Raw genomic sequence first — 27624 nt, forward strand, 5'->3', positions numbered from 1 at the left:
AGCAGGTTGTTTTCAAGTAATTCACGGAAATTCTAGCATATGTATAAGAGGCAGATGCACATTATAGCATTGTTTTTTTTGTTATTTGTTTTTGGTGGTGCTAGAGATTGAACCCAAGGCCTTGTGCACATTGCAGCATTGTTTGCATTCTGAAAATGTGAAATCAACCTACATATTCATCAATGAAGATATAAATAAATTGGCATGTCTGTACTGGAATACTCTGAGGAGCAGGAACCATAGGTTCTGGAGTCAGAATACCTTGCTTTGAATTCTGGATCCTTCATTTACTACCTGCATGGCCTAGGCTTCTTTAATTTCTCTAGGCCCCAATTTTCTCAGCTGTAAAATGGAGTTGAGTCTATTGCAGAGGGTTGTTGTGATAATTAAATTATTAAAATCATAGAATAGTGCTTAGAATGTAAGTGCTCAGTGACTATTAGCTAATATTAAATTATTACTTTGCAGTTATTAGAATGTAGTATATCCATAGTATTCTAGCATGGGGGGAAACCTCACTGTGATTCAAATGAACAAATTTTAGAGTAGTATATGCATGTGGCATAGCACCTATATATAAATAAAAATTATTAATTATATATGTACATACATTTGAATGTGTATGGATAAATCTGGAAGATAAATGCTAGTCTTTTAACATTTATTTTTTAGTTGTAGGTGGACACAATATCTTCACTTTTATGTGGTATTGAGGATTGAACCCAGTCCCTCAAGCATGCTAGGCAAGCGTGCTAGGCACCTCTAAGCCACAACCCTAATCCTAAATGCCAGTCTTAACAGTAGTAACCTCTGGGGAATGAGATTAGTGGAGGGAAATTAGATTGTGTGGGGAGTTTTTATTTGGATAGGTTTTTTGTTTAGTTTTGTTTTGTTTGGGACTGGGGTTTGAACCTAGGACCTCACACATGCTAAGCAAATACTCTACCAATGAGCTACACCCCCAGCCCTGGTTATCAGCTTTTTAAAGGAATGTTTTTTGTATTGTTTGACTTTTTTTCAAGCAGGTGTTACATTAGTAATTATAATTTAAAATTTTCCAGACTGTACAACTTTTGACTAAATCTCATCTTACTTTTTTTTTTTTTAACCATGAAAAGGTCATATTTCCTAAATGGTTTGTACTTTCTCTTATCTTCCTTAGTGACTTAGTAAGTTTTCTTTTGCAGGAACATGCTTACCCAGCTGATGAACTCATGCCTTTAACCTGTAGAGGTCGAGTGAGAGGCCAGGAGCCAAGTCGGGGCGATGTGGATGATGCCTTGGGAAAGTGAGTAGAGTGCAAGGCCTGGCCTAGCATTCACAGTCCCATGTCATAGGCTCCTTAGAGGCAGTTTGCAATCTAACTTTCCAGGAATTTGCTAAATTTTGAAAATCACTTTTAAGTATTACATTAAATACCTTTGTTCCTTTCTATTGTCTTTGTAAAAAAAATTGATCAATTTACCTCTTAGATTGGAGAAAAATTAGTTTGTTAAAGCTATATGCATATTAACATTATAAAGTGTTGTTACTTTTATATTTTCATTTGTTTTTAAAATCACTAATAAATGTCTGTGTATATCTTCAAAGATGTGTAGAATGTTAAGACTTTTCAGATTCATTCAGTGCTTTTTATGTTATATTGCAACATAGATATATGGAAGTACTAGTTAATAGAAGCTACCAGTAATAGGATGTGGGTATGTCTGTTTATACTTTGTGAATAAAATACTTAGAATGCTAATGTTTTGTGTCTCATTATACTTGTTTCTCAGATTTTCCCTGACACTGATTGATTCTTTGGACACTCTTGTGGTACGTTTGATTCTTTTTGGATATAATATACTCACTCAAGTATTATAAATATAATCAATACAGTATAAAATAAAAGCCTTCAGAATTTAAGATGTGCAGATGTTTGCTTCTAAATAAATCACTGTAGAGTTAATGGTGTCAAGTGAATGTCAAGTGAAATTATGCAGAATAATAGAAATACCCAAATAATTTATAGGGCTGTCACTTTATGTGATGACATCTTAGGGAGGTTCTCCTAGCCTTTTTTTTTTTTTTATGTTGATGAAACTTTGTTTTATTTATTTATATGCGGTGTTGAGAATTGAACCCGATGCCTCACATATGCTAGGCAAATTGCTGTCACTGAGCCACAACCCCAGCCCCCTCCTAGCCTTTTTAAGTTGGGTTGAAGCTATTAGAAGAAAATACTTTTGGCAAATGTCATTGATATTCTTGTTTCATAATGATATGCCACAATAACACTGAAATTGTTAACTAGAATCTTTTTACATTATGTTCATAAACAAGTTTATTTTCTGAACGGTAATTTTTAGCATTAATGACTTCTTGGCTCTCTTCAAGCTCATATGATGTAGAACTATTTGAAATCACAAAGGGGAAAGATTGAGTTCCAGATGTTATGATTTCAAGTAGTGTCTTTCTTTTAGATCTTATAGTATAAAAGTAATCTCTTTTAAGGATTTTCTTTAGGCCTGATGTTGATGTCCCAAGTGCTTATTAGTATTCAAAAAACAAAACAAGACAAAAATATCTTCAGGGTAGCAGAAAGTTTTCATAACCAAACTTTGCTTCTGGATAGTTTCAATATTCTTTTTTTACCAAGGCATATTTTATTTTTAGAACAAAGATTCTCAGTTCTAATAGCAACCTACAAAGATCACCTGTGGGGGTGGGGGAATCCCTGCTTAAGTTATTCTGATTTAATTATTCTGGGTGACGCTGGGTATTACTGTTTATTTTTTCCTCTTTTAAAAATTTTCTATTAGAGCTTTATAGTTCTACATAGTAGTTGAGTCTCTTCAGTTTTAAAATGTGTCAATGGTTGAGAAAAATGTGGTTGTTTAGATCTTCTTAACTGGGTCAGAGTTTTGAACTTCATTTTTTTAAGAGACTAATGGAATGTGTAAGCCCCATTATAATATCTATGAAAAATAGAATGTACATTTTTTTTCATTTCTCCTACTTGATGCCTAATTTTTGGTTTAGTTGTCCTGGGTGTTCAGCATAAAATAGCTTATTGCTAACTGTACCTGTACAGGTATAGGTAATTTTTATTTGTACCTGTTACATATCAGGTCTACTTTGGGGAGTAGGTGAAGAGCAGAAGCTTTGCATTGGGAAAGACCATAGGTGTGCTTAAATTTGTTTCTCATTATTTGTCTCAGCTTTATTTCTCTATGTAACAAGTTTTTCATCATTTCTCTTAAGTTATTAGTTGATTTTCATGAACACTGACCTCAACATATGAGTTTTCCAAAATATTATCAGAAATGAAGGAGAAAAAAGTAGTTTCAGGATGCATAACTTTTCCTATATTTAGAAATCTGTCAGCCTCTCTAATGGGGAAGCCATTAATTATTATGAAGGTTATATCCTTCAGGTTATACTTGTTACACACTTTGGCATTGGTTCTCAAAATAAGATCCCTGGGCCAGTAGCATCAGCATTACCTGAGATCTAGTTAGAAATACAAATTCTCTGGCTGTATTGTAGACATACTGAGTCAGAAACTGGGAGAGAGGCCCAGCACATAAACAAGTTTCCAGATGATTCTGATGTATGCAGTAATTTTTAAGCTTGAATGTACTGTAGGTTGCCTAGGAATCTTGCTAACATGTGAACTCTGATCTAGTAGGTCACACCAAAGTGTGTGGTGTAACAAGATTGTGCTGTAAGTTGTGTCCTCGCTCTGAACAAGAAGTGATACTTGGCCAAATTATTTAATTTCTGTGGACCCCTGTTTTTACTACAAAAGGGTCTAGAATAGGTGCTGGTCCCTAATAGCTATATTACTTCTCACTAATCTTTGGTTTAGAGTTAGATAAGTAATGCTTGGTTGTTGAAGCTGTCTAAGAGGAGTCAAGCACAAAAATCAGTAAAGTCTGATAAACACTTAAAAACTTACTACATGAAATCTTTAAATTTTAGTCTTTTCAACAGGGAATAATGAAAGTAACTTATTACATAGTATTAAAGCTTTGAAATATATAAATTCATTTTGAATTTTTATTAAATATTTTCTTCTGAATTTAAACAAAAAATTAGAGGAAATTAAAGTACTTTGAAATGTTTTGCTATAGTTAGAAGGAATGCTATATTATACATTTGTCAATACAAGTAGTAATATTTCTGATTGACTTTGCTTTTATTCTGTGATTAATTTTTCATTTGGTGATTTAACAATTTGAAAATATTAATAGGATATATCACTGTAACAGTGTATACAGCTCTACCATTTTTATTTTTTTCATACCATAATATGTTAAGTAGAATTTCTATTGCCATAATTTGATCTTCAAATTTAAACTATTCAAAATACCAGGTATCTAGTTTCTATTGATTGTCATAGAGTCAAACAGTGAAATGTTAAGGGTGCCTTTAAATTCAACATTACCATGAAATCTGTAGAAAAAAATTGAAACAGATTAAAGATCATGGGGGAAAGGATGAGATCTGGATTGTCCTTTTGTTATCACCTAGAAGATTAAGAAACTATTGGAGCTGTTTTAAAACAAATTTTCTAGCTAATTATATACAGAGATAACTCTGTCCCCTTTTATTCTCATTTGAAACACATGATTTTGTACTGTTATTGGTTAGTTTGATATTGGAGAGAAGAGGGAAAAGTTATTCAGTTAGAGAACACATGTGGAAGGAGATTTGTAAGAAGAGTGACAGAAAAAGAAAAACTCAGGAGATAGACTAGGGAGAAGGTGAGATGCGATTAGAAACTGGATACTAAAATGTATGTGTTTGGAGGGTGGGGAGGGTAGAACTGTTGTGTTTCATTCCACAAGTGAGGGGACCAGGACCATTTGTATCTACTTTTATTGCTGCAGAGTTTACATGGATTTTGAGATTGAAAAGACTTAGTACTTAGAACTTGCCTCTGATTGATTTACTTTTACTTGAAATTAGGCACATAATCTTATGGAATGTCTTAAACCTGAATTAGAATTTTTTGTGAAAGTATCAGGTCAAGTTAAAAAAAAAAAACAACTCTAAAACAAAAATATTGAACAGTCAAGTGAAGGAAGAACACTTCTAATGCGTCTAGTCTCTAAATAACATCTAGTCATGCAGCCTTAATTTAGACTGAAAGATCAAAACAGCCTGTGTAAAAACAGTGAGCCATGTGATAGAGCTCATGCAAGAATCCACAGAGTTGTTTAATCAGAATTTTAGACCTACGTGGTGATAATAGTAATGAGGTTAGACACTTGATGTTAAGACTTAGTATTCAGACACTTTGCTAAAAGCAGTTGAAACACATTATCTCATTTAAGGAAAGCAACCGAAGGAGTAGGCATTTCTTCTTTTTTCTAGGTGAAGGAACAGGCTCAGAGGTTAAAGGAACTTGACTTGGATCGGAGGTAGTAAGTGAAAGAACCAGAATTCCGATCAGGACCTGCTTTTTTCTTGGTGCTGGGGATCAAACTGAGAGCCTATGAGCTGTATTATTACACAGCTTCCTTAATGAACAGGACGACCATGGGATAAAGATGGCAGGTGTACGCTTAGGATCAGTCAGTTAAAGAAAGCACTTTCTTCTGAGAGTAAACTGTTGTTTAAGATGGTGTTTGGTATATAGGATGGGTGGTTTGTTTGGTTTTTGACTTGGAAACCAATCCCAGTAAAGTTCACCTCATGAGGTCATAGGTTTTTCATGTGTGTATGTGGAGAGAGAGAGAGAGAGAGAACGAACACACATATTTATGAGGGAAGGTGGTTTCCTGAAATACATGGGACCAGAAGTGTTAGAGATTTCAGTTTTTGTATTTTGGTATGCTGTAATAGCCTTTACTTTTTTGGATCCCTAACCCAAAAATCTGAAATGATCCAAAATCAGAAACATTTTGAGTAATGCCAATATAACCTTGAAAACTCAAAAATGCTCAGATTTCCAATTTTTGGCTTAGAGATGCCCAACATGTACTAAGAAACTAGTATCAGTTTTGCTAATGATTGTTTTAAAGTTCTAAAGATGCTTCAGTATGGGGCTGGGGTTGCGGCTCAGTGGTAGAGTGCTTGCCTAGCATGTACGAGGCCCTGGGTTTGATCCTCAGCACCACATTAAAATAAATAAATAAATAAAGGTGTATAAAGGTATTGTGTCCAACTACAACTAAAAAAAAAAAATGATACTTCAGTATGTCTAAAAAAGAAAGGTATAAAGAGGCTATGTAATTAGGCATTTAATTTTTTTTAGTTTGAGATATGACATTTTTATAATACACTTAAGGGAAATATTAATTATTATATATGCCACTTTTTTGCATTTTAAAGTATTGTAAGTTGCTTTTAGTAGCTCATTCTGAGAATATTTGTCCTTCACTTTGTAGAAAAGAACTTTATTTTGTAATTTTCTTCTCCTAGGTATTAAATAAAACTAAAGAATTTGAGGAAGCTGTGAGAAAAGTTTTAAGAGATGTTAATTTAGATAATGATGTCGTTGTTTCTGTCTTTGAAACAAACATCAGAGTTCTGGGGTGAGTACTTAAGCCAACAATGCTTTAATTTTAGTAATTGAGAAGCTTAGGGTAAATTGCTTATGGATCAAAGGTAAGGAAGTAGTTTCTTATGTTCAAAAACTGGAGTATTGTCCCACAGAGTTAGGAAAACCTTGCTTTATATTGGTCACAGACAGCAGCTGGTTTTGGAGTGGTAGCTTCAAATCAGAGGTATTCCCTATGTAAAAAGCAACAGAAGGTTGGACATAGGTCGTATTAGCTATGTCACAGGTTTTTTCACTAGCTTCCATAGTTGGTTAAACTTAGCCATGCACCTCCCAACGAAGCTGAATAAATTCAAATTTATAGGATTGCCTTTCAACTAAACAATGTGAAATGATCTTGGGGTGCTTAAAAATGTGTAATTATGGGCTGTGGTTGTAGCTCAGTGGTGGAGCGCTTGCCTCTCATGCGTGAGGCCCTGGGTTCAATCCTCAGCACCACATAAAAATAAACAAATAAAAATAAAGATATTGTGTCCACATACAACTAAAATTTTTTTAAATGTGTAATTATAAGATTTAGTTATTCATTTCAACATTAGTAAATTTTTATATTTAATAATTACTTTTATTGTACCTCATTTCCTTTTGTTCAAATAAGTCTACTCTTCAATTAAATATGAGTGGTAATGTAGCTTTTCAGAGTTTATGAATCTTTTACACTTACTGGAGTAGGAGGTTTTTATTTTTAAAATGTTATGGTGATAAATTTTTAAGTTTGCAATTTGTTAAGATTAATTTGTCATGATTGTTAGATGCGATGTCTAGGATGTTCTTTGTTTTAAGAAAATTTAGTGTATTTAAAAATGCCAAACACTTTACAATAACATAGAATATCTGATGTTGGCTATGTAATTCTAATAGTTTGCCATAACATAAGTAGCCAGTAAAGAATTAAGGTCTTCTATGGTCTTTCCTTACTTACGTTTACTTGTTGATAACAAAATGCTCACACATTTTTAGGTGGTATGTTTAAGTGTCTATAAGAGGTGGATAATATTTCATCTCTGTGATTACAGGGGTCTTTTGGGTGGACACTCACTGGCAATCATGCTGAAAGAAAAAGGTGAATACATGCAGTGGTACAATGATGAACTTCTGCAAATGGCAAAGCAATTGGGTTACAAACTTTTACCAGCTTTCAATACTACCAGTGGCCTTCCTTACCCAAGAGTAAGTAATTCTAAATATGTATAACAGTCTTTGTATACTTCCTTTGTTGTTTTACAAAACATTTAAATGTTTTTTTGATCAGAGCCATTGTTTCTCAGTGGTTTCATTCTTTATTAGCACTGGAAAAAAATGCTTCAAAGCTATATAATAAATTTATATTGACATTTCAATTAACTTACATTTGAGTGATGTGAGAATTAGATTAGTTTAAGCTTTGTTGTGTCTATGTATAACAATTTGGATTATGCTGCAGAAGGAAGAAATATATGCTAGACTAAACCTTGAGCCAGAATTGTTTGTGCTGAAGTTATGGTCAAAGCACTGAGAGCAGGTAGGTATTATTCTCCAAAGGAAAAGACCAGAGAGAAGAGGGGACAGACAGAGGAATGAGGAGGAGGTAGAGCTGGTGAATAGTATTATAAATATATAAATATAAATAGTATTATAAAATCCAAAAATGGGAACTTATAAAGGAGATGTTCACCAATCATGATGGCAACACTCCTATAATCCCAGATAATGCTACTTGGAAGGCTGAGCCAGGAGGATCCCAGGTTCAAGGCCATTCTGGGCAAATTAGTAATACAGGGCCTCAAAAAAAAAAAAAAAAAAAAAGAGGTGGGGGACTGAGTGGTAGAGTACTCACCTGGCATGTGTGAAGCACCCTTGGTTAAATTCCTAGTAACACACATACATACACACACACACACGCACACACACACCATCCTAGAAAACTTGAGGAGAATCAAGTGCAATCAGAACCTTGAAGGTTGTAGTAGGGTAAATTAAAGGGGAAAGAAGAATCTAAAGTAGGTAGAAAGTACATGTGGACCACTTATTTGGGGGTTTCTTCTGTGTTGGTAGTTAAAGGAATGCTGGCAATAGAGTCATTGTGGGAATTTTTTATTTGATTTTTCCTCTGAGAGAATTTTTTATTTAAAGCAGAGGGAAGGAGGTCATTGAAGATGGAAAGAGCTGTCTCTTCTGATTTTTTTCATTCTTTATTAGCACTGTTATTTTCTTCTTTTTATCAAAGTCAGATACCTCAGGCATTACCAAGCTCTATCACTTTTTCCCTTTTCTTATTGCAGCTATACTGTTGAAGCAAATATAATTTTTTTCCTAAACTTCTGTAAATACCTATCCTACTCTTTTCTCTTTTGGTTTATGATCCAGAGCACTTGAAAAATTAATATTACTAAAGCATAACTTAAAAGTTTTGCTCATTCATCGTCCCTATTGTATTAAGTGTTCTTTATCATTTAGAACTCTTCATAGTTAGACAGTAGACTTTTTGGCATTCTCTTACAGTACCATACCCCAGTGGAATCATTTTTCCACCTCAACCAAAGCAGTCTAGGTTCCCCTGAAATGCCTGGGTTTTTTTTTTTTTTTCAGTCCATATTTTTAGGCCTACTTTATCTATTACTTGGCATTACTTCTCTACCAGTATAAATCAGTAAGGCTGTTTTCTCCATCAAGAAATTATCTTTGTAACAAAAGTGAGTGCCAAGCAATTCAGTGAGACCCTGTCTCTAAATAAAATACAAAATAGGACTTGGTGCTCTTGAGTTCATTCCCTAGTACCCACCCCACAAAAAAAAAAAAAAAAAAAAAAAGCCATCTTTGACTAGGTAGACATATAGCATGCTAATGGCTAGTGCTTTTCAAATTAGAGTACACATCCCATTACTTATCCATTAAGTTTAGTGGGTTAAGATCAGCACTTTTTTCTTTAATGAAAAAGCCTAGAAATAAGCTTCAATTTAAGTTTCCAGTTTTTGATATTTTAAATAGGTTTTCCTGTGAACATTCTTACGTGTGTAAAAACATTCTTAAATCTGTTAAAAAAAAAAAGAGACTACATTTTTTATTTAAGCTAAATTACTAGAAGAGGAATTACTTAATTGCCCAATTGCTTCCCGGAAAGTTTCTTCTGTACTTTTTCAGTTTTACATAAAAGTGCATGTGCCGTGGTGCTGGGGCCAACAGTTATCATTTTTTTTTACCAATTTAATGAGAAAAAAATAGAATCTCTTTAATGTGAATCTATATGCTTATTGGTTAAATTTTTTGTTGATTCACTTTCAACTTATTAAAATTAGAAGCAATTTTAAACTATTTTTAAACAATATATAGATATTTACTTAATTAAGTTTATTTTTAGTGAATATTTTTAGTTTTTGTTATAAATAGAGGTGCTGTATTTTGAGGAATCTAGCATTTCTTTACTTTTACCATAATATGAAAACCAAGCATGGAATTGCAATAGAAGATACCATGAGCATTATAGTAAACAAAGATTTTTTAAACTTTTTTAAAAAGAGAGACTCCAGAAGAAAATGTCTTTCTATCCTTCCTTCTACATACTTAGTAAATAACTGCTTTTGCCTATTAAAATTTGTGTAACCATTCTGTCTTAGGTATCATACATAATTGATAAAATTTGTGTTACTGTTTTTAACCCAAAAGAATTTGCTAGACAGAAATGCTGTTGTAAGAGCTGCTGGACATTTTTTAAACTGACCTTTAAAGCTTATCCACACTACATATTGCCATTTCTTTAAAGTTAATTGAAAGCAACTTGTCCACTTTTCAGATAAGGTCTTACTCCTAAGGTCGAATAATGATCATGTCCTAAAATACAGGGTTAATAGAAATTCTGTTATGATTTGTACACGTTTTAAGGATTTTCCAGGATAGCAAAGAGATAATGTAGATAAATTTAGTGTAGGTAATTTATTGTTTTTCTTTTCAATAAAAAAGTATCCTTTTTAAAAACCACTTTGTGATTTTTCGGGAACTCAAGATCAGGAAGAACCAGGTTCAGATTCCTTCTAAATATAAAAGTTTATTAATACTTTTGTATCTTTTTGTCTTAAGCCTTCAAGTAAGTAGGGCAATAAGCTTTTTGTTTCTAACATCTACACTAATAATTGGACACCATTACCAGTGCCTGCTCTACATCAGACACTGGAGGCCTAGTCAAGAGGACAGGAGCCTACCAGCTTCTAGACCAAATGTCAACAATAGGATTCCCATAAGCTAAAAAATAAAATAAAAGAAAGATTGAATCCTTCTTGCTAATTTTGTAGAAAATGGCACATGAATATTATGTGCTTAGAATGTATTTCCTTAGACATTAATTGGAAAGTCACAAAGCTCATCAGAGTAAATCTCAGTGATCAGTTATTTCATGAATTATTTTTCATGATTTGATAAAAAGGTAATTTCTTATCAAAAAATCTAATATCTCTTGATAGTTGCTAATTATAGTCTTCTGGTTCTATAATAGATCAATTTAAAGTTTGGCATCAGAAAACCGGAAGCTCGCACGGGAACTGAGACAGATACCTGTACAGCATGTGCAGGTACCTTGATCCTTGAGTTTGCTGCTTTAAGTCGATTCACAGGAGCAACAATATTTGAGGTTTGCTTTTCATGGTCTTTGATCTCCTGGGTTTTGGGCATAGCTCTTTTCATATTTGTTTTCCTTTGGTTAAGTTTTAAGATTATCAGTTGGATGATAAATGTTATTTTGATGAACTTTTCATCTAATTCTATTACATAGTTTTTAATTGTTGAAAACATCAAAGTCATTGCGAAGCAATTATGTTAAATATCACTCTGTATTTTGTTCACAAACTACAAAATAAAAGTTTAATTTTATTCTTAGAAGATTGTTTAGCTATATTATATAAATATTTCATGGCTCCGTGGGCTGGAGTTGTAGCTCAGCAGCAGAGCACTTGCCTCGCATGTGGGGCACTTGGTTCAATTCCTAACACCACATATAAATAAGCAAATAAAATAAAGGTCCATCAACAACTAAAAAAATTTTTTTAAAAATATTTCATGGCTCCTTAATACAAATGTCTTATATGAAATACTATGTCTATTTTGTTAGACTTCTGAACAGTCAGTTGCATTTTGGAAACCTTCACTACTCTGCTAAAACCATAGTGAAATTTTTGCATGTAAGTCATGATTGAGAGTTTGATCCATAAATGTATTTACTCCAAGGGAAATATTACTTATTATCTAGAAGACTTAACATCCACATAGTTTGTTGTGGTGTAGCTATGTCTCTGTCTCTGTCTCTCTGTCTTTTTGAAAAGCTAATTATGTAAGCCTGTCACTGGAGTGCAATAGTTACATAAAGCACCCTCTTTTTCAAACATATGACTTAGGTGAGTTTTTTAAAATTCAGCAAATGGTACACATGGACAAAACAGAAATAAGAAATGCATACCAGCATTATAGACATTGGATCAGACTATAAATAAAACAAGTGAAATGATCTTTTTGTGTATGTGTGTCTGTATGTTCAGATGTCTTAAGGACACATTTATCATGGTGGAACAGGTAACCTTTAAAAAATCTTATTCCATACCTTGTTGATTAATGTTTTCCCTTCATTAAAAAGTTTAAATACTATTGCATACTTTTAAATATGAGCCACAAACTCAGAGATGTTGATGAATTTAAAGGTGAGGAAAATAAGGCTAAGAGAGGATAAGAGACCTATAGAGCTAGTGGGTGAATGAATGCAGTTGGAATTAGAATCCATCTCTTTCTGAATTCAAAGTTCATGCTCTTTCCACTGGGCTTGTTTGTGTTTATAACTAAATCTATTGAAAATCATGATTTTTTAAAAACTTCTTGAATATACAGTAATTGATTTTCAGAGAAGCAACCTGATGCAATTGATGGACAGAGCATTGATATAATAGGTAAACTGGCCTGTGGACCAAATCTAGCCACTACCTGCCTTTTTTTTTTTTTTTTTTTTTTTTTTAAGTAATGATATTGGAGATTGAATCCAGAGTCTAGCACATGCTCACCAATTGCTTTACCACTGAGCTATATGCCCAACCCTCTCTATTTTTGTATTTTAAAAAAAAAGTTTTATTAGAACACAGTCATGCTTAATTATTTTGGCCTATGACTGCTTTGTGTTACAGTAACAGAGTTGAGAATTTTGATCAGTGACAACATGGCATATAATGCCTGAAATAATTACTGTCAAGCCCTTGTCAGAAAAAGTTTGCCAACCTTGGTCTAACCTATGAAAAGGTCTGAGTTCTTGTATTAGTGTCCTAGAGTTCCATTTTAAACTTGGGTTAAGTTTTCTATTTCACTGGGTCTTTTTGTTGTTGTTGTTGTTATTTTGGACTGGGAATTGAACCAAGGGGCTCTCTATCACTAAGCCACATCCCCAGCCTATTTTGTACTTTATTTTGAGACAGGGTCTCACTAAGTTGCTTAAGGCCTCATTAAGTTGCTGAGGTTGGCTTTGAACTTGCATTCTTCTTGCCTCAGCCTCCCAAGCCGCTGGGATTAACAGTCATGAGCCACCACGCCCTGCTTTACACTCTATTCTTAAATATACAAAGTGGCAGATTGGTTTAATGATTTTTTTCTTTTATAGTGGTACTTCTATTAGGCTTGTGTTCTGAAATTAACTTCACCTTTACATGCCCTTTGCTTTTATTTTTCTAACATTTTTATCCCACACTAAGAATTTAATCAGAAATCATTTTAATTTCATATTCAGTAGTTAAAAATGAAAACATAAAAAGTTGTCATAAGGTTGTAAGTTTGGTAAAACCAAATAAATGTTCAGAAACCTAGTTAATTTACTAACTTTTTACTAATGATGTCATGTGTCATTTAAAGTAGGATCTAGCAGAGCACTGTGGTACACACCTCTAATCCAGGCAGAGGGAGGAGGATTTCAAGTTGGAACACAGCCTGGGTAACTTGGCAAGACCCTGTCTCAAAATAAAAGGGACAGGGATGTAGATCATTGGTAGAACACCCCTGGGTTCAATCCCCAGTACTTCCTTCCCCCACAAAGAGAGAGGTTCTGAAATGACTCTTTCAAAGATAGCATTCCAACTTTAAAATTCTCTTCCAATAAAGAATCTAAGGAGGTTAGATACTCCTTAGATCATTTAAGTGACAGAAATTATTTTAACAAGTGCATTTAATATGCCAGCCATTAATATAATTTAATGATACATATGTGTTGTGAAGGTGTACTGTAAGTTTAAATGAAAATGGGTGATCTCAAAGTGGGATCACTGCCACTAAAAAGCATTTTCAGAGTCCTTAAATAGACTGACTGAAAAAGAGCCAAGATACGACTTCAAAGACGTTTATATTATAAATGGTTAGCTTAAGAATTTTACTTAATTCTTAAAATATCCTGTGGGCCTTTGATTTTTGTTTGTTTCCTTTTTTCCAAAGGCATGCAGTTCTTCAAGTTTGCTTTTCTTTTTAAATTTTAGGAATATGCAAGAAAAGCTCTTGATTTTCTATGGGAAAAAAGACAGCGAAGTAGTAATTTAGTGGGTGTGACTATCAATATTCATACTGGAGATTGGGTGCGGAAAGGTATGTAACTTGGGCTTTTAAAAGTCAAACCTTCATGTCCTCATTATAGTTGGGAAATAAAGGATTTCATTTTTTCAAATAATCTTTGTATAATATTCTGTTTCATGCCTTTATAGGTATGGCATTATAGGTATAGGGTATAGACGAAACACTAGAATTAATTTATTTGAGGACTACAGGATCTGGATACCTCAGCCATCTCACATCATGGTATAGCTTAGTGGGCATATTTAATGTTATCAGTCCTTCATGGGTTTTTTTCCTACCTCTGGAAATAAAGTGTAGCATAGTAGCTAAGAACATGGACTCTGGAGTCATATTTTTGGAATTGAGGCTGTGTAATCAGAGGTAAGTTGTTTAACTTCTGTGTGCCTCTCCATATTAACATCCCCATATCTGTAAAATGGGGATAATAGTAGCACTTTACGGATTGATTGTGAGGATTAAATGAGTTAATGTAAAGCATTTAGAACAGTGCCTCCTTGGCACACTACATTTACTATGAAGTGCACATTAATGTGATCTTAGTCCTTTTGATCAATAATTTTACTTCTTTAATTTAGCTTAATAAAAACTATAGAAAATTGTCCCCAAAGGTGTTCATCATATAGTTATTTTTAACACTGGAAAAAGAATAGCTAAGAAAGTTATTTTATATGAATGTTGAATTATTAAGTTACTAAAATGAATTAGAATTAAGGAAATAAACATTGCAATGTTATATGAACACATAGGATATGATTGTACAAAGAATATAATTTTATATTTATAAAACAGCCCTATAATGCCATGGAATTAGAAGGATAACCATTAGAGTGGGGGTGGGGGAAGCAGGGAAGGGTAGGGGGTGTATTTGGTAGTGAAATTAATCAAATTGTGTTTTTATGTATATGCAGATATGTAACAATGAAACCCACCATTATGTATAGATGAGATACACCAATAAGAAAATAAAATTAAATGAAAAAAATGCCCCTATAAAATAAACATCAAAGAATGGAAATATACTAGAATGTTCCTAATGAGATTATCTTTTTTTATATAATTCTCTATGTTCCACAGGGCTTATCTTGTTTCTGTATAAAATAAAAAATAATTGCCTATATTTAAATAAGTAAAATTATCTTATATAATTGCTTATTAAACATTAAAATAAAACTATTTATCTTTTCAGTATCATAAAAATTTTCCTAAGTTTTATCTGAATGGTTTCTGAAAGAAAACTGAATATAGGCTTCAAAATTCTGCATTTTTTCTCCTTTTTTTTAAACCTACTTTAAGCCTCTTGTATAAATTAATTAATCATAATTAATTTTGAATTGGTCATAATTCTTGACTTATATGACATGACACTTATCATTGGTCCATACATGACCCATTTTATTTAATCATTTTTTTATAATAAATACCCACTAATGAACCATTACAACAGCAACTTACTTGATAATATGCTATTGAACATGGTCCTTGATTCTCCCCACCTTTGTAACTCCACACCTTTGCCTCCTTCCACCTGAAGTAGTCATCATCTTTATGTTGATTGTTCTCTTAATTTCCTTTTAATTAAATTTTATTAAATCTACATGTATTCTTAAAAATGTGTAGTTTGTTTTAAATGTTATTAAAGGATGTCATATTTGATGCCCCTATGAGACTTTTTTCACTTAACATTACATTACTCAGATTCATGCATATTGTTGCATGGAGTTATAATTTTTTAATTGCTGTTTGATAATTTATTGAATTACTAACTCCATCATGGGCATTTGCTTATAGAATTTTGCTATTGTGAGCAATAGTGTTGTGAATATTTTTGTTGTTTACTCCAGTTGTACATGTCTTAAGAGTTTCTCTTGGCCATGTACCTAGGAGTGGAATTTTTTAAGTCAGAAGATAAGTTAATGTTCGGCTTTGGGAGATAATGTCCAATTGTTTTTCACAGTTATTTCATCACTTTATACTATAAGATTACCTGTGAATTGACATGCCCTCCAACATTGTATATTGTATATTGTTAGATTTTAAAGTATTTGCCATACAAATGAGTTTCTAAATAACATCCTGTTATGGTTTAGTTTACATTTTCTTGATCACTAATGATGCTGAATACTTCATATTTATTGGTTATGTATGTTTCCTTGTTTTTTAAATTGTATGGTCTTATACTTTTTCCGTTTCTTTTGGGTTCGTGTGTGCTTTTGTAAAAGAATTATTTGTAAAAGTTTTTTATATATTCTTAATACTAATTCTTTGTCAGTTGTGTGTCTCACATATATCTTCTTCCAGTTTATGATTCACAACTTTGACTTTAAGTTCTTTTAAATTTTTAATGTAGTTGTACTTATCAGTCTGATTTTATGATCAATACTTTTTTGTCCTGTTTAGGACTCTCTTACTAATCAGAGGTTCATAAGATATTTAAGTATTAGAAGTTTTTAAGTTTTATTATTGACATTGAAATTCTTAAGCCATCTGGAGTTGATTTGTGTTTGTAATGAGAGGTAAAACTACTTCTCACAGATTTCTACTTTCTTAGAATTTTTAGAAGTGTTTTCCACTTTACAAATATAGGGAGATATTTTTAAAAATGTTATAATAGTTACAGTTCAGTGGTCTGTATGCTACGTGTATGATGTTTATGGTCTATGTGACACCTATCCTTTGAAACTTGTTGAAGTATTCTTTTTGGCCTAGAACATAGTCAGTTTTTATAAATGTTCCACATATGCTTAAGAGAAATTGTAATTTTTCCAGTTGTCAGATTAGAACCCTATGTATGTTAGTTTGCTTAGTTACTAATAATATGTGTACATCCTAGTGATTTTCTGTTTGCTTGATCTATTAATCATTAAGAAAATTAGGTAAATTTCCAACAATGCTCTTTTTATAGTTTTGGATTTTGCTTTACATATTCTGTTGAGTGCATTCATTTTAAATTGCTTTCTCTTCTTAGTTAAACCTTTTAACATTATGTAGTGACCCTGTCCATTTCTAATAATACTCTGTCTGAAAATGTATTTTGTCTGGTAGTAACTACATCAGCTTTATCTTGCATAGCATTTTCCTAGTAAGTCTTTTTCCATTCTTTTGTGTTCAGTCTTTGCAGGTATTTATGCTATAAGTGTGTCTTTGGTAAAAATATATATCTTTAAATCTGTTTTGTCTTTGTCTCGTAATTGTTAATTTTAGTCCATCTACATATTTGATATTTTAACATATTTCGACATTCTTTATACTATGTTAATATTATTTCAGTATGTCTCTTTTCTATTTTTCTTTTGAATCCTTTTGTTTTTCATTGATGCCTGCATTTGCCTCCTGAAAACATAAACTTTAGTATGTTCTCCCATCCCTTTGTTTCTTTTTTTCTTTTAGTCTTGGAGTTCTCTCTTTCTCTCTTCCTATCAACATCTGGGTTTATCTCTCTTCTTATTTAAGTAGAGTCAGGCTGGGCATGTTGGCGCAGGCCTGTAATCCGAAGCTGAGGCAGGAGTATCAGGAGTGCAAAGCCAGCATCAGCAAAAGCAAGGCCCTAAGCAATTCAGTGAGATTCTGTCTCTAAATAAAATATAAAATAGGATTGGGGATGTCGCTCAGTGGTGAGTGACCCCGAGTTCAATCCCCATACCCCCCAAAAAACAAAAAGTAGAGTCAGCTTTCCATATCTGTGCGTTCTGCCTTCGCAGATTCAACCAATTGTGAATTGAAAATATCTGGAAAAAAATTGTATCTGTACCAAACATGTAAAGTCTTATTTTTCTTGTCATCATTCTCTAAACAATATGGTATAATAACCATTTTCTTAATATTTATATCACATTAGGTATTATAAGTAATCTAAAGACAATTTAGAGTAAATGGGAGGATGGGCATAAATTTTATGTAAATACTACACTGATTTATGTAAGGTACTTGGGCATCCTTGGATTTGGTATCTACCAGGAGTCCTGAAACCAGTCTCCTGCACATACCAAGGGATAATTACATTTCAGCCCAAACTCTTGTGTTTAATAACTGCTGAGGGATTATGCCTAACAATATCTTTATTGTGCTTTCATGTTTGAGTGAAGTTTTGAAAATACAGCTCTTTTGTCTTTTTCTTTTTAAACTGGGATTGAAATGTTTATTATTCTTTCATTTAGAAGCACTTTGTTTAATACTATATACACAAAGAATTGGGAAAATTGAAATATTGTTAATTAGATACATGAAACGCTTCATGATCCAATTTTAGTATAGGTGCTGCTAAAGTGAGCACTCATTGTCTTCTTAAGCCAGTTTTTAAAATATGACAGCAAGTGCTGGGGATGCAGCTTAGTGGTAGTGCACTTGCCTAGTGTGTGCAAGGCCCTGGGTTCCATCCCTAGTACCACACGCACACACACATACACACAAAGTGATATCATTTTTATTTCAGTGCCTTTATGTGTGATCTTCTCTTTCTTTCTGAAGGAGTATGAATATCAAAGACAAGGAGAAATTTTGAAAAGAATTACTATAATTTTAGGTGTAGGTTTTCCTCTGTATCTCTCCTTTCTATATTATGTGGGCCCTTTCTTTTAAAATCTTTAATTTGCTAAAAATTGATAGTTTTTTAGGTATTTTATCCCTTTCACTTTTATTTCTTTGTAATTCTTGTTATCTAAATCACTGTTGTTTCTATTCCATCTTCCATATGTCTTTTCTAATATCTCTTGCTCTTAAATAAGCCCTTTGTAAACAATTTTACAAAGTGATTTTAAAAGAAAAAAACAACTATTATCAACAAGGGAACTATTATTTATATAGTAGGGTTAATATTTCTGTAAATGTATAATTTTTACTTTAAACAATTTCGTGTTTAGACTAATTTTTCATTATTGATATACTCGTACCCTCATTTGTACTCTAAAGAATTTTTAAGACTTGTTTAATGAAAGATCATTTATATGTATTTTCTATAGATAGTGGAGTTGGAGCAGGGATTGATTCATATTATGAGTATCTCTTGAAAGCCTATGTCTTGCTTGGAGATGACAGTTTTCTGGAAAGATTTAATACAGTAAGTTGATCAAATTTTGTATTAATTTTATAGCCAATTTCATTTGAGTTAAGATTTTGATAGAAACTCAATTGCCTGAGTTGCAGTCTAAAAAATAATTTGTTTTTAAATGTTTGGTAGTTTTTTGTCAGAATTCCCTGATGATATTAGACAGAGACAGTGTAAAAGCTACATACATTTCAAAAAATTAACTTACATAATAGTTTTGTTTTTTAATCTTTTATCAGAAATTTTCTAGATTTGCCAGTAAGTAATAAAATATGTAGATTTGAGTTTTACCTCATCTTTTATGCAAGGAAGACAGTTATTGGAATAAGTTACAGTTAGCTTTTTCCTTTGGAATCCAATTTTTTTTGAATCTTGAAAGTTTGGCTTAGTCCTTGATGATACCAAATAGAGCAGAATTTGGAGAAACTAATGACAGTGCATTTCAGAAGCAGGTTTATAAGGGTCAGGACTGAATCAGCACCACAGTCATAATTTTGGGGGAGTGGGGTGATTGTTGAGCTCAATTGCATTGCCTTTGTAAGTGAAGCAAACTGAAATTAATATGGCAAACTCATAGGCTATATCATTATGTTCTTTTAAGCATAATTTTTACCTTTTTTCTTTCTTTCTTTCTTTTTTTTATCCACCCCATCAGTTCACCCACATTACATATGTGAGACAGTAAGAGGGTAAAAGTATGAGAGTCATCCTGCTTTAAATCTTGATTGTACCGCCTGTTAGTTTTGTGACTTTGGGCAAGTTTAATAACCCTGTTGGCCTTTATTTCTCATTTATGAAATGCAAGTATTAATACTATTTATATGGCTATTGGGAGGATTAAATAAACATACATATACATAAAGTGATTAGAAGAGTGCCTTAACACGTGGCAGGTACTCAGTAATAGTGATTAGCAAAGAGTAGACAAGCTAGCAAAGTAACAATAGTAACCAAACAACCTATTATATGCCCTACTAAATTATCAATTGAATGCTTTAAAAATACTATCACATATATTTTTTGTTAGATTACAGTAAGATTTTTCTTGAGGTGAATTTGGACAGATAACCTTTTGTTGGCTCATAAACACAGCTTGTCCTCTTTAGAAAGCTGAGACATACCAAGGAGAAGACAAAAGAAAGAGAAAAAGAGTTGCTAAGAGCGTAAAAAGCAAAGATAGGAGACCATAAGAGTAGGAACAGTGATGTTATGTTAACTTCAGTAGTCGTGAGCACCAGTTAGCTGAGAATGCACCAAACTTCCTAGACACAGGAGAAAACTAAGTCTGTAACATAGAAGCCTGTGACTGTATTCCAAGGAGAGCTAAGAGCATCATTGGGCTGCAAAGGCATGCTAACCACAGGCTGATCCCAAAAGGAGGTAGGGATGTTTGGATTTATTCCTCTAAAAATCTCATATTAAATACAGTCCTTAGTATTCTGCGTCTGACTTAAAGGACATAAGGGAGAATATATGTTTCAGAAAAAAAATCCATCTAAAATAATTCAAGTATTTCCACAGTTAACAGATGTGAATTTATTTATGAACATAAATTCAGGCTTAATTTCTTGACTGCACTATTTAGTATATTTAGAGTAGCACGTGTTTTTCAGTCTACTTTAATGAACACATTATTATAATCTCTTAGCACTATGATGCCATAATGAGGTACATCAGCCAGCCCCCTCTTCTACTTGACGTGCATATCCACAAACCAATGCTGAATGCTCGGACTTGGATGGATGCTTTGCTTGCCTTTTTTCCAGGCTTACAGGTATGGAGAGGACATTTTCTTCTTAAATTCATTTTAGTTATACGTAATGTTAGGGTTCATTTTGACATTATATAAGCATGGAATATAATTTGTTCCAATTCAGTCCCCATTACTTCCCCCTGTTTCCTTTACTCCCTTGATCTTTCTTCTACTTATTTATAGTTTTTTAAATTATTGCATTATAGATGTGCATAAAGATAAAAATTCACTGTGGTATAGTCATGTATGTGCAGAAGAAAGGTCAGATTCATTCCAGCATTCCTCACTTTTCTTCTCCTAGTACATTTTGTTGATATTAAAATAAAATGATTTTAATTAAGTACATTTATAATCTCTAAAATTGAATGACAAAATATAGTCCCTTTCCAAAGTTGTCTTAATATACTCATATCCATTTGTAAAATGACTATATATAAAATTAACTCATATTTTATTGGGTCATTTTGTGGTTTTTGACTTCTAGGTTTTAAAGGGGGATATTAGACCTGCTATTGAAACTCATGAAATGCTATATCAAGTTATTAAAAAACACAATTTTCTACCAGAGGTAAGCAAGTAATCTTTAGAATTCTCATTTACATATATACTGTAAATTGCTAATTTAAAAAAAATGACATCTTCATAACATGTTTGCAACATGGTTTGCTCTTTTTAATTAATTTTCCCCTGGTTAAATAGGTTTTTTGTTGTTGTTTATGTAACATTATATGTTTTCTTTTTTTTAATATTTATTTTTTAGTTTTAGGTGGATACAGTATCTTTATTTTACATTTATGTGGTGCTGCAGATCGAACCTAGTGCCTTGTGTATGCTAGGCAAGCATCTACCACTGAGCCACAACCCCAGCCCCTGTTTTTGCTTTTCTTCATGTATCAAAGTGAGCAGCTTAATTTTTGGATAATGCCATTATTATATTAATTTTTTATAAAAAAAAAAAAGAAAAAAGAAATTCCAACATAGTGTTTGTCAACCTTTCTAACCCATGCCATTGCAATATTGTCAATTTTTTTCCTATGGTGTTAGCGATTGAATCCAGGGCCTCACACATGCTAGGCTGTCTGCCACTAAGTTGTATCCTCAGCACCCTAATAGTCTCTCATTTTAACTTTCCATGTGTACCTACCTGCTAGGGAGATCCTGTCATCTTTTATTTTCTAATATTTGTTTGATGCCTGTTTACATTAAGTGTACTTTTGCTGGTCACACATGCTTCCTGGAAATTTGGAGAATATCTGGCCTTGTTCATACTGGCTGTGAATTACTCTTTTTTTTTTAAAATTTTAACATTATATTAATAATAAGTATTCTTACTAGATCTATATGACAAGATTTTAATACCATGCCTTTTGGCTTTCCAGAAATGTACCTTTACAAATTTCCAAATGTGATGGCCTTGTTCTGTCCCTGATTATTTACTCTCTGTGAGAGTTCTAAGCATTCCACTAACTCAGAATGCTCCCTGATACATTTGTTTTACAGAGTATTGTTTTATAGCCTTTAGGTAAGTAGGACATGGCAATGGAGAAAGTTCATATTCAGGAAGAATAAAATGAGGTTTCAACAGATACATCTATCACATAAATTTTTGTTTGATTCCTATAAAGATTTTGGTTTCCTCTTTTTTAAACAGATGGCTCTCTTATTGAGAGATTTAAATTTCAAATAGAGTAAGATTTATTTTTAATCAATTCCTTTGTCCCCTTCCAAAAATGATTTGAGGTTGTTAGAAAAGAAAATATATACTAAAATAATGTTAAGATAGAAATATATATACTTGAAAATAGCTATGAAAGTAGATTTTAAATGTTTCTCATCACACAAAAAAAATGTTTAGGAAATGCTTGATTTAACCATTCCACAATGTATACACATATATCAAAACATCATATTGTGTACCACATATGGTTTTTGTCAGTTAAAGAAATTTAAAAGGAATTATGAGGACTAGGTAAGTGATAATTAAGAGGGAATGGTCAAGCTGGGCGCAGTGGTGCACACCTGTAATCCCAGTGGCTCAGGAGGCTGCAGCAGGAGGGTCATGAGTTCAAAGCAAGGCACTAAGCAACTCAGTGAGATCCTGTCTCTAAATAAAATACAAAATATGGCTGGGGGCTGGGGCTAGCGTGCTTGCCTAGCACGTGCAGGGCCCTGGGTTCCATCCTCAGCACCACATAAAAATAAGTAAAAAATGAAAGTATTGTGTCCAACTACAACTAAAAATTAAAAAAAAAAATAAGTAAATAGGGCTGGGGATGTGGCTCAGTGGTTGAATGCCCCTGAGTTCAATCCCCAGGACCAAAAATAAAAGGAAATGGTGGGAAAAGGAAAAAAAGAAAACGCAATTATATAAACCATCAGGATTCATGTATTAAGAGTTACTGAATTTCATCACTTTTTTACTGAGTTTTCTTGATTTCCTAAGAGCTCAAATGGCTATTTGCAGAGTAATCCATTTAATTAATAAAAAGGGTAGCCTTGGTAAAAATTAATTGTGATTTTTCGCAGTGAAAAATTATGTTTTATAAATGAAAATATATGATTGATATTTTAATTACTTTTATCTGTTAATATATGCCACTTTATATTCTAGAAATGCCTGCTCATTCTTTTAATCACATTTTATGTTTTCTTTCAGGCATTTACTACAGATTTCAGGGTACATTGGGCTCAACATCCTTTAAGGCCAGAATTTGCAGAAAGTACCTATTTCTTATATAAAGTAAGATATTTTACCTTTCTTTGCTTTTTAGCCCCATTCCCTGTTGGATCTCTCACTCTTTTATAATAGAAATTGACATTTAATGTTATAATGGTTGGATATATCACCATTTATACTCTTCTAGCCCATAAAGTTATTGAAAGATATAAGATTTTATGTGTACTTTTTATGCCTTTTCAACATATTTAGCCAAACAATTCTTTCAAGAGAATTTGGGTTTTCTAGAGCTGCTTTCTAAAGCATGTGTCTCTGGAAACCTTCTGGGGCATTAGAAATTTAATCTAAATGCTAAAGTTTGCAATTGAGCATATTTTCAATTGTTTAAGAAATTCTGTGAGGCGGATCCATGGTTTATTTTCAGATCTAGGTTCTGTGTAACATGCATCACAGTGCCTGATACAGTGCCTGGCACCAGGAGGTACTCAATAAATATTTGATAAATGAATGGATAATATATAAGCTATATATATATGTGTGTGTATATATATATATATATATATATATATTCTCCTTTTTAATAGGCTACAGGAGATCCTTACTACCTTGAAGTAGGGAAAACACTTATTGAAAATCTAAATAAGTATGCTAGAGTGCCTTGCGGATTTGCTGCCATGAAGGATGTTCGTACTGGAAGTCATGAGGACAGGTAAAACAACTGCTAACTCCCCCTTTTGTTAGGGTAACTGAAACAGCACAAAATACAAATAGCTGCTAGGATTCAGCTAAGTTTAATGTTTTGATAAAGTATAGTAGAGGGTGCAATTGTTTATTTTTAAAGCTCTTTTGAATAGACACATTTAAAATTTTTCAAAAGGTTTGTATTTTTACCATAGCATATAATAAGTGCTCAAATAAGTTTTAAATGGATGAATGAATAATTGTTGAATATCAGAACCTTGGTATTAGGAGTGTTCGAAATGTTTTTCCCCCTTTGTTAACAGTTTTTATGTTGTGTGTGATGTTAGAAACTATCAAGATAATGGTGAAAGATCTGGATGATTAATAGTATTCGGTCTAACATTTCACAAAAACACATCTTGGTTAATGTGTGTACTCTTACTCTGTTCCTGATTTGGAGGGGTGGGTAAGACCCTCAGTGGTAGTTGCTGTTTCACTGGATACTAGATGGGTATGGATGGCATGAAGTATTCAAGCTATAAAAAGCACACTTTGGTCAATTTGCTATTCACCAACATTCCAATTATTCCAGGATCAGTTATCTAGCTAACTGAACTTGTTTGCTTATTAGCAAATGTCCATTCCATAAATATTTACTGAGGCCTCTCTTGGGTTAGCATTATGGCAGTTTTTAAGGATTAAAGCTATGAAGAAACGTCCATTCTGTCACTGAGGACAGACAGATATACAGACTTTTATTTTTTAGATAAACAGACTGTTAAAACATTGCATAAGTGCTGTGAAATACATGAAAGGGACGGGAAGGCCAGTTGGGATGTGATAGTCACTGAGAAGTTCCTGCAGGATCCTGAGTCCTGAAGGATGAGCAAGAGTTAGAAGACAAAAGAAGTTTCAGGGAATAAAGACACGAGAAACAGAGCAGTCATCATCTACTCACAGGACTGTCCCTCAGTCCTTCACTCAGATTGTTGGTAACCCCTTTACCTGACCACAGCTGGTAAGAAATGGGTAGGTTTCTGGAAGCAGGCATACAGATAACAGCAAGAAATGAAAGCAGATACTGTGGATAGCTGGAACATTTGTTGACTGTCACCTGAACTCCGGGCAGTCTTCTGAGCATTTTCTGTATTTAACTCTGATCTTACAACCGTCCCCTGAAGCATACTTGTGTGATGATCTTCATGTTAAAGATAAAGAAACCAAGGCAAAGAAAAATTAGAGAACTTGCTCAAGATTACACAGTTAGCTGAAAATCAGAATTCTAGTCAGTGCACATTGGATTTTGACAACTATACTATATTCAAAGAACAATAATTAACCACCTACTGTCTGCCAGGCACTGCACTTAGGTGTGAGGATGAAAGGGTAAATTAGAACCAGTCTCTGCCCTCCCATAATTTATAGTTGGTGAATAAAACATATATGGAAAGAAACAATTGGAACCACAGATATATGATGCTATAGTAGCAAAAGAGAGACAGATGGAGATATTATAGAGGAAAATATGATTTACTAGTTTTTTGGGGGGGGTTCCATTTTCCAAAATTTCACGTCTTTCTTTTTCCCACCAAATATTCCTTTTCTCATAGTTTCTGGACCTCTTACAACTGCCTTTGCTCTGTTCTGATTTTATTCCAGTATGTAGAATATCTCTCAAAATATCATGTCCATGGACTGGGGATGTAGCTCAGTGGTAGAGTGTTTGCCTAGTAGTTACAAGGTTCTAGGTTCAGTCCTCAGCATCACAAAAATTGTCTAGAATTACCCAAACTCAAGATATGCCCAGCACAGCAGCACTATAAACATCTGAATTCAGACAAAGGATTGCTAATTTTCTCAGAGGCTGACAGGTTCACACTTCTATCTAGTGAGGGTCACTCCTTCACCAACTTACTCTTCCTCATGGGACATTTTGCCTCTCAGATACATTTCACCCCAAAAATGGTTGACAACTACTGATCTTTATTATACTTGTTATTACGCCTGCATTAGACTTTTAACAGCTTTATTGTGTTCTACTCACAGTGAGCTTGTGACTGACCCCAGCTGGTCTCAGATGCTTAACCAAAGCCTGCTGACAAATGGATGTTCTCCACCCTGCTCTTGAGCAACCAATTTCTTTTTTAGTGTAAACTTAGAACTTTATATCCATCCCAGCAAAATTTCCTTGGCTGTTTTTTTTATTCTGTTTCTAGACCAAAACGATGTTGACTGTCATCTCAGTCAGTTTCAGTCTCTAAGCTAAACTTAGTTTCAGTGATCTGCATTTTGCATAAGCATACCTTAAATTTTTCTCAAACAAATTATTGGAAAGAATTTTGGGTGGGATCATGACTGGTGCCTCATGCTATGGCACTGGAGAGCTTTCAGGGACAGGCTTTTTGCATTTGGTTGCTTATTCTGCTGGCAGGATCCTTTAGCTTACTAGCATCCACGTGCTCCAAGGCCTGAATGTACGCATGTGTGCAGACACGCGTGCACGCTTGGTTTTTCAAAATACCCTATTTTCCTAATCCATGATTACCAAAAAGAATTTAAAGGGAAAAAAAAAGAGTAATATGAAAATCCTTTTAAAGACACTTTCTTCTTCCTGCCTAAGCTAGCATTTGTTAGCAATTTGATAGCCTTCCATATATTTTTAATGCCTACGTGTTTGCATTTGTGCATCTGTTTATGTATGGTTTCTTCTCTTTTTTTGGTACCAGAGATTGAACTCAGGGGCACTTGACCACTGAGCTACATCTCCAGCCCTATTTAGTATTTTATTTAGAGACAGGGTCTTACTGAGTTGTTTAGCACCTTGCTTTTGCTAAGACTGGCTTTGAACTTGCAATCCTCCTGTCTCAGTCTCCTGAGCCACTGGGATTACAGGTGTGTGGCACCTCGCCTGGCTTGTTTATGGCTTTTAAATACAAATTAGATCATAGGATATTATATTCAACTTGCTGATTTTACCCAATTCATTAAATTTTAGTGATCTTATTCTTTTAAATATTTACAAATCATGTTTTATAATTTGTTCTCAAATTTGCCAAATGTCTTACTTACTAGTCTACAATTCTCAAAATAACGTTTGTTCATGATGGTGACTATCAGCCCTTCAGGGTTAAATTATGATAAGTGTATTACAAGTTGAAGGGAAAGTTTTTTTGTCCATTCTTATGAGATTAACATCCAAAATGAGCAAAACAATTTTGAAACTTTATAAGTGAGTTTTTGTTCCAAAATAAGAAATCATTTATAATAAGAAAAAGAGAGCTGTAGCATTGATCTCATGTATATGCTAAGTACTGTGCTAAATAATATCTCATTTGGTCTTTATATCAGTGTTGTGAGTTTATTAT

At 33.2% G+C, this 27624-nt stretch overlaps 1 protein-coding gene across 4 annotated transcripts in view; it reads left to right on the plus strand.

The window, feature by feature from the left end:
- Edem3 (ER degradation enhancing alpha-mannosidase like protein 3) overlaps positions 1–27624 on the plus strand; it is a 73091-nt gene that overhangs the window by 18214 nt on the left and 27253 nt on the right. For all 4 annotated transcript variants that reach the window (XM_026392839.1, XM_026392841.1, XM_026392840.2 and 1 more), the window contains exons 3-13: positions 1188–1288; positions 1776–1815; positions 6412–6524; positions 7567–7720; positions 11016–11150; positions 14014–14119; positions 19063–19160; positions 20797–20922; positions 21386–21469; positions 23558–23641; positions 24163–24287. In XM_026392839.1, the coding sequence (XP_026248624.1) occupies positions 1188–1288; positions 1776–1815; positions 6412–6524; positions 7567–7720; positions 11016–11150; positions 14014–14119; positions 19063–19160; positions 20797–20922; positions 21386–21469; positions 23558–23641; positions 24163–24287 (1166 nt within the window). The remainder of the gene's footprint in view (positions 1–1187; positions 1289–1775; positions 1816–6411; positions 6525–7566; positions 7721–11015; positions 11151–14013; positions 14120–19062; positions 19161–20796; positions 20923–21385; positions 21470–23557; positions 23642–24162; positions 24288–27624) is intronic.

This window comes from Urocitellus parryii, chromosome 9 (genome assembly GCF_045843805.1).
Source record: "Urocitellus parryii isolate mUroPar1 chromosome 9, mUroPar1.hap1, whole genome shotgun sequence".
NCBI classification, from domain to species: Eukaryota; Metazoa; Chordata; class Mammalia; order Rodentia; family Sciuridae; genus Urocitellus; species Urocitellus parryii.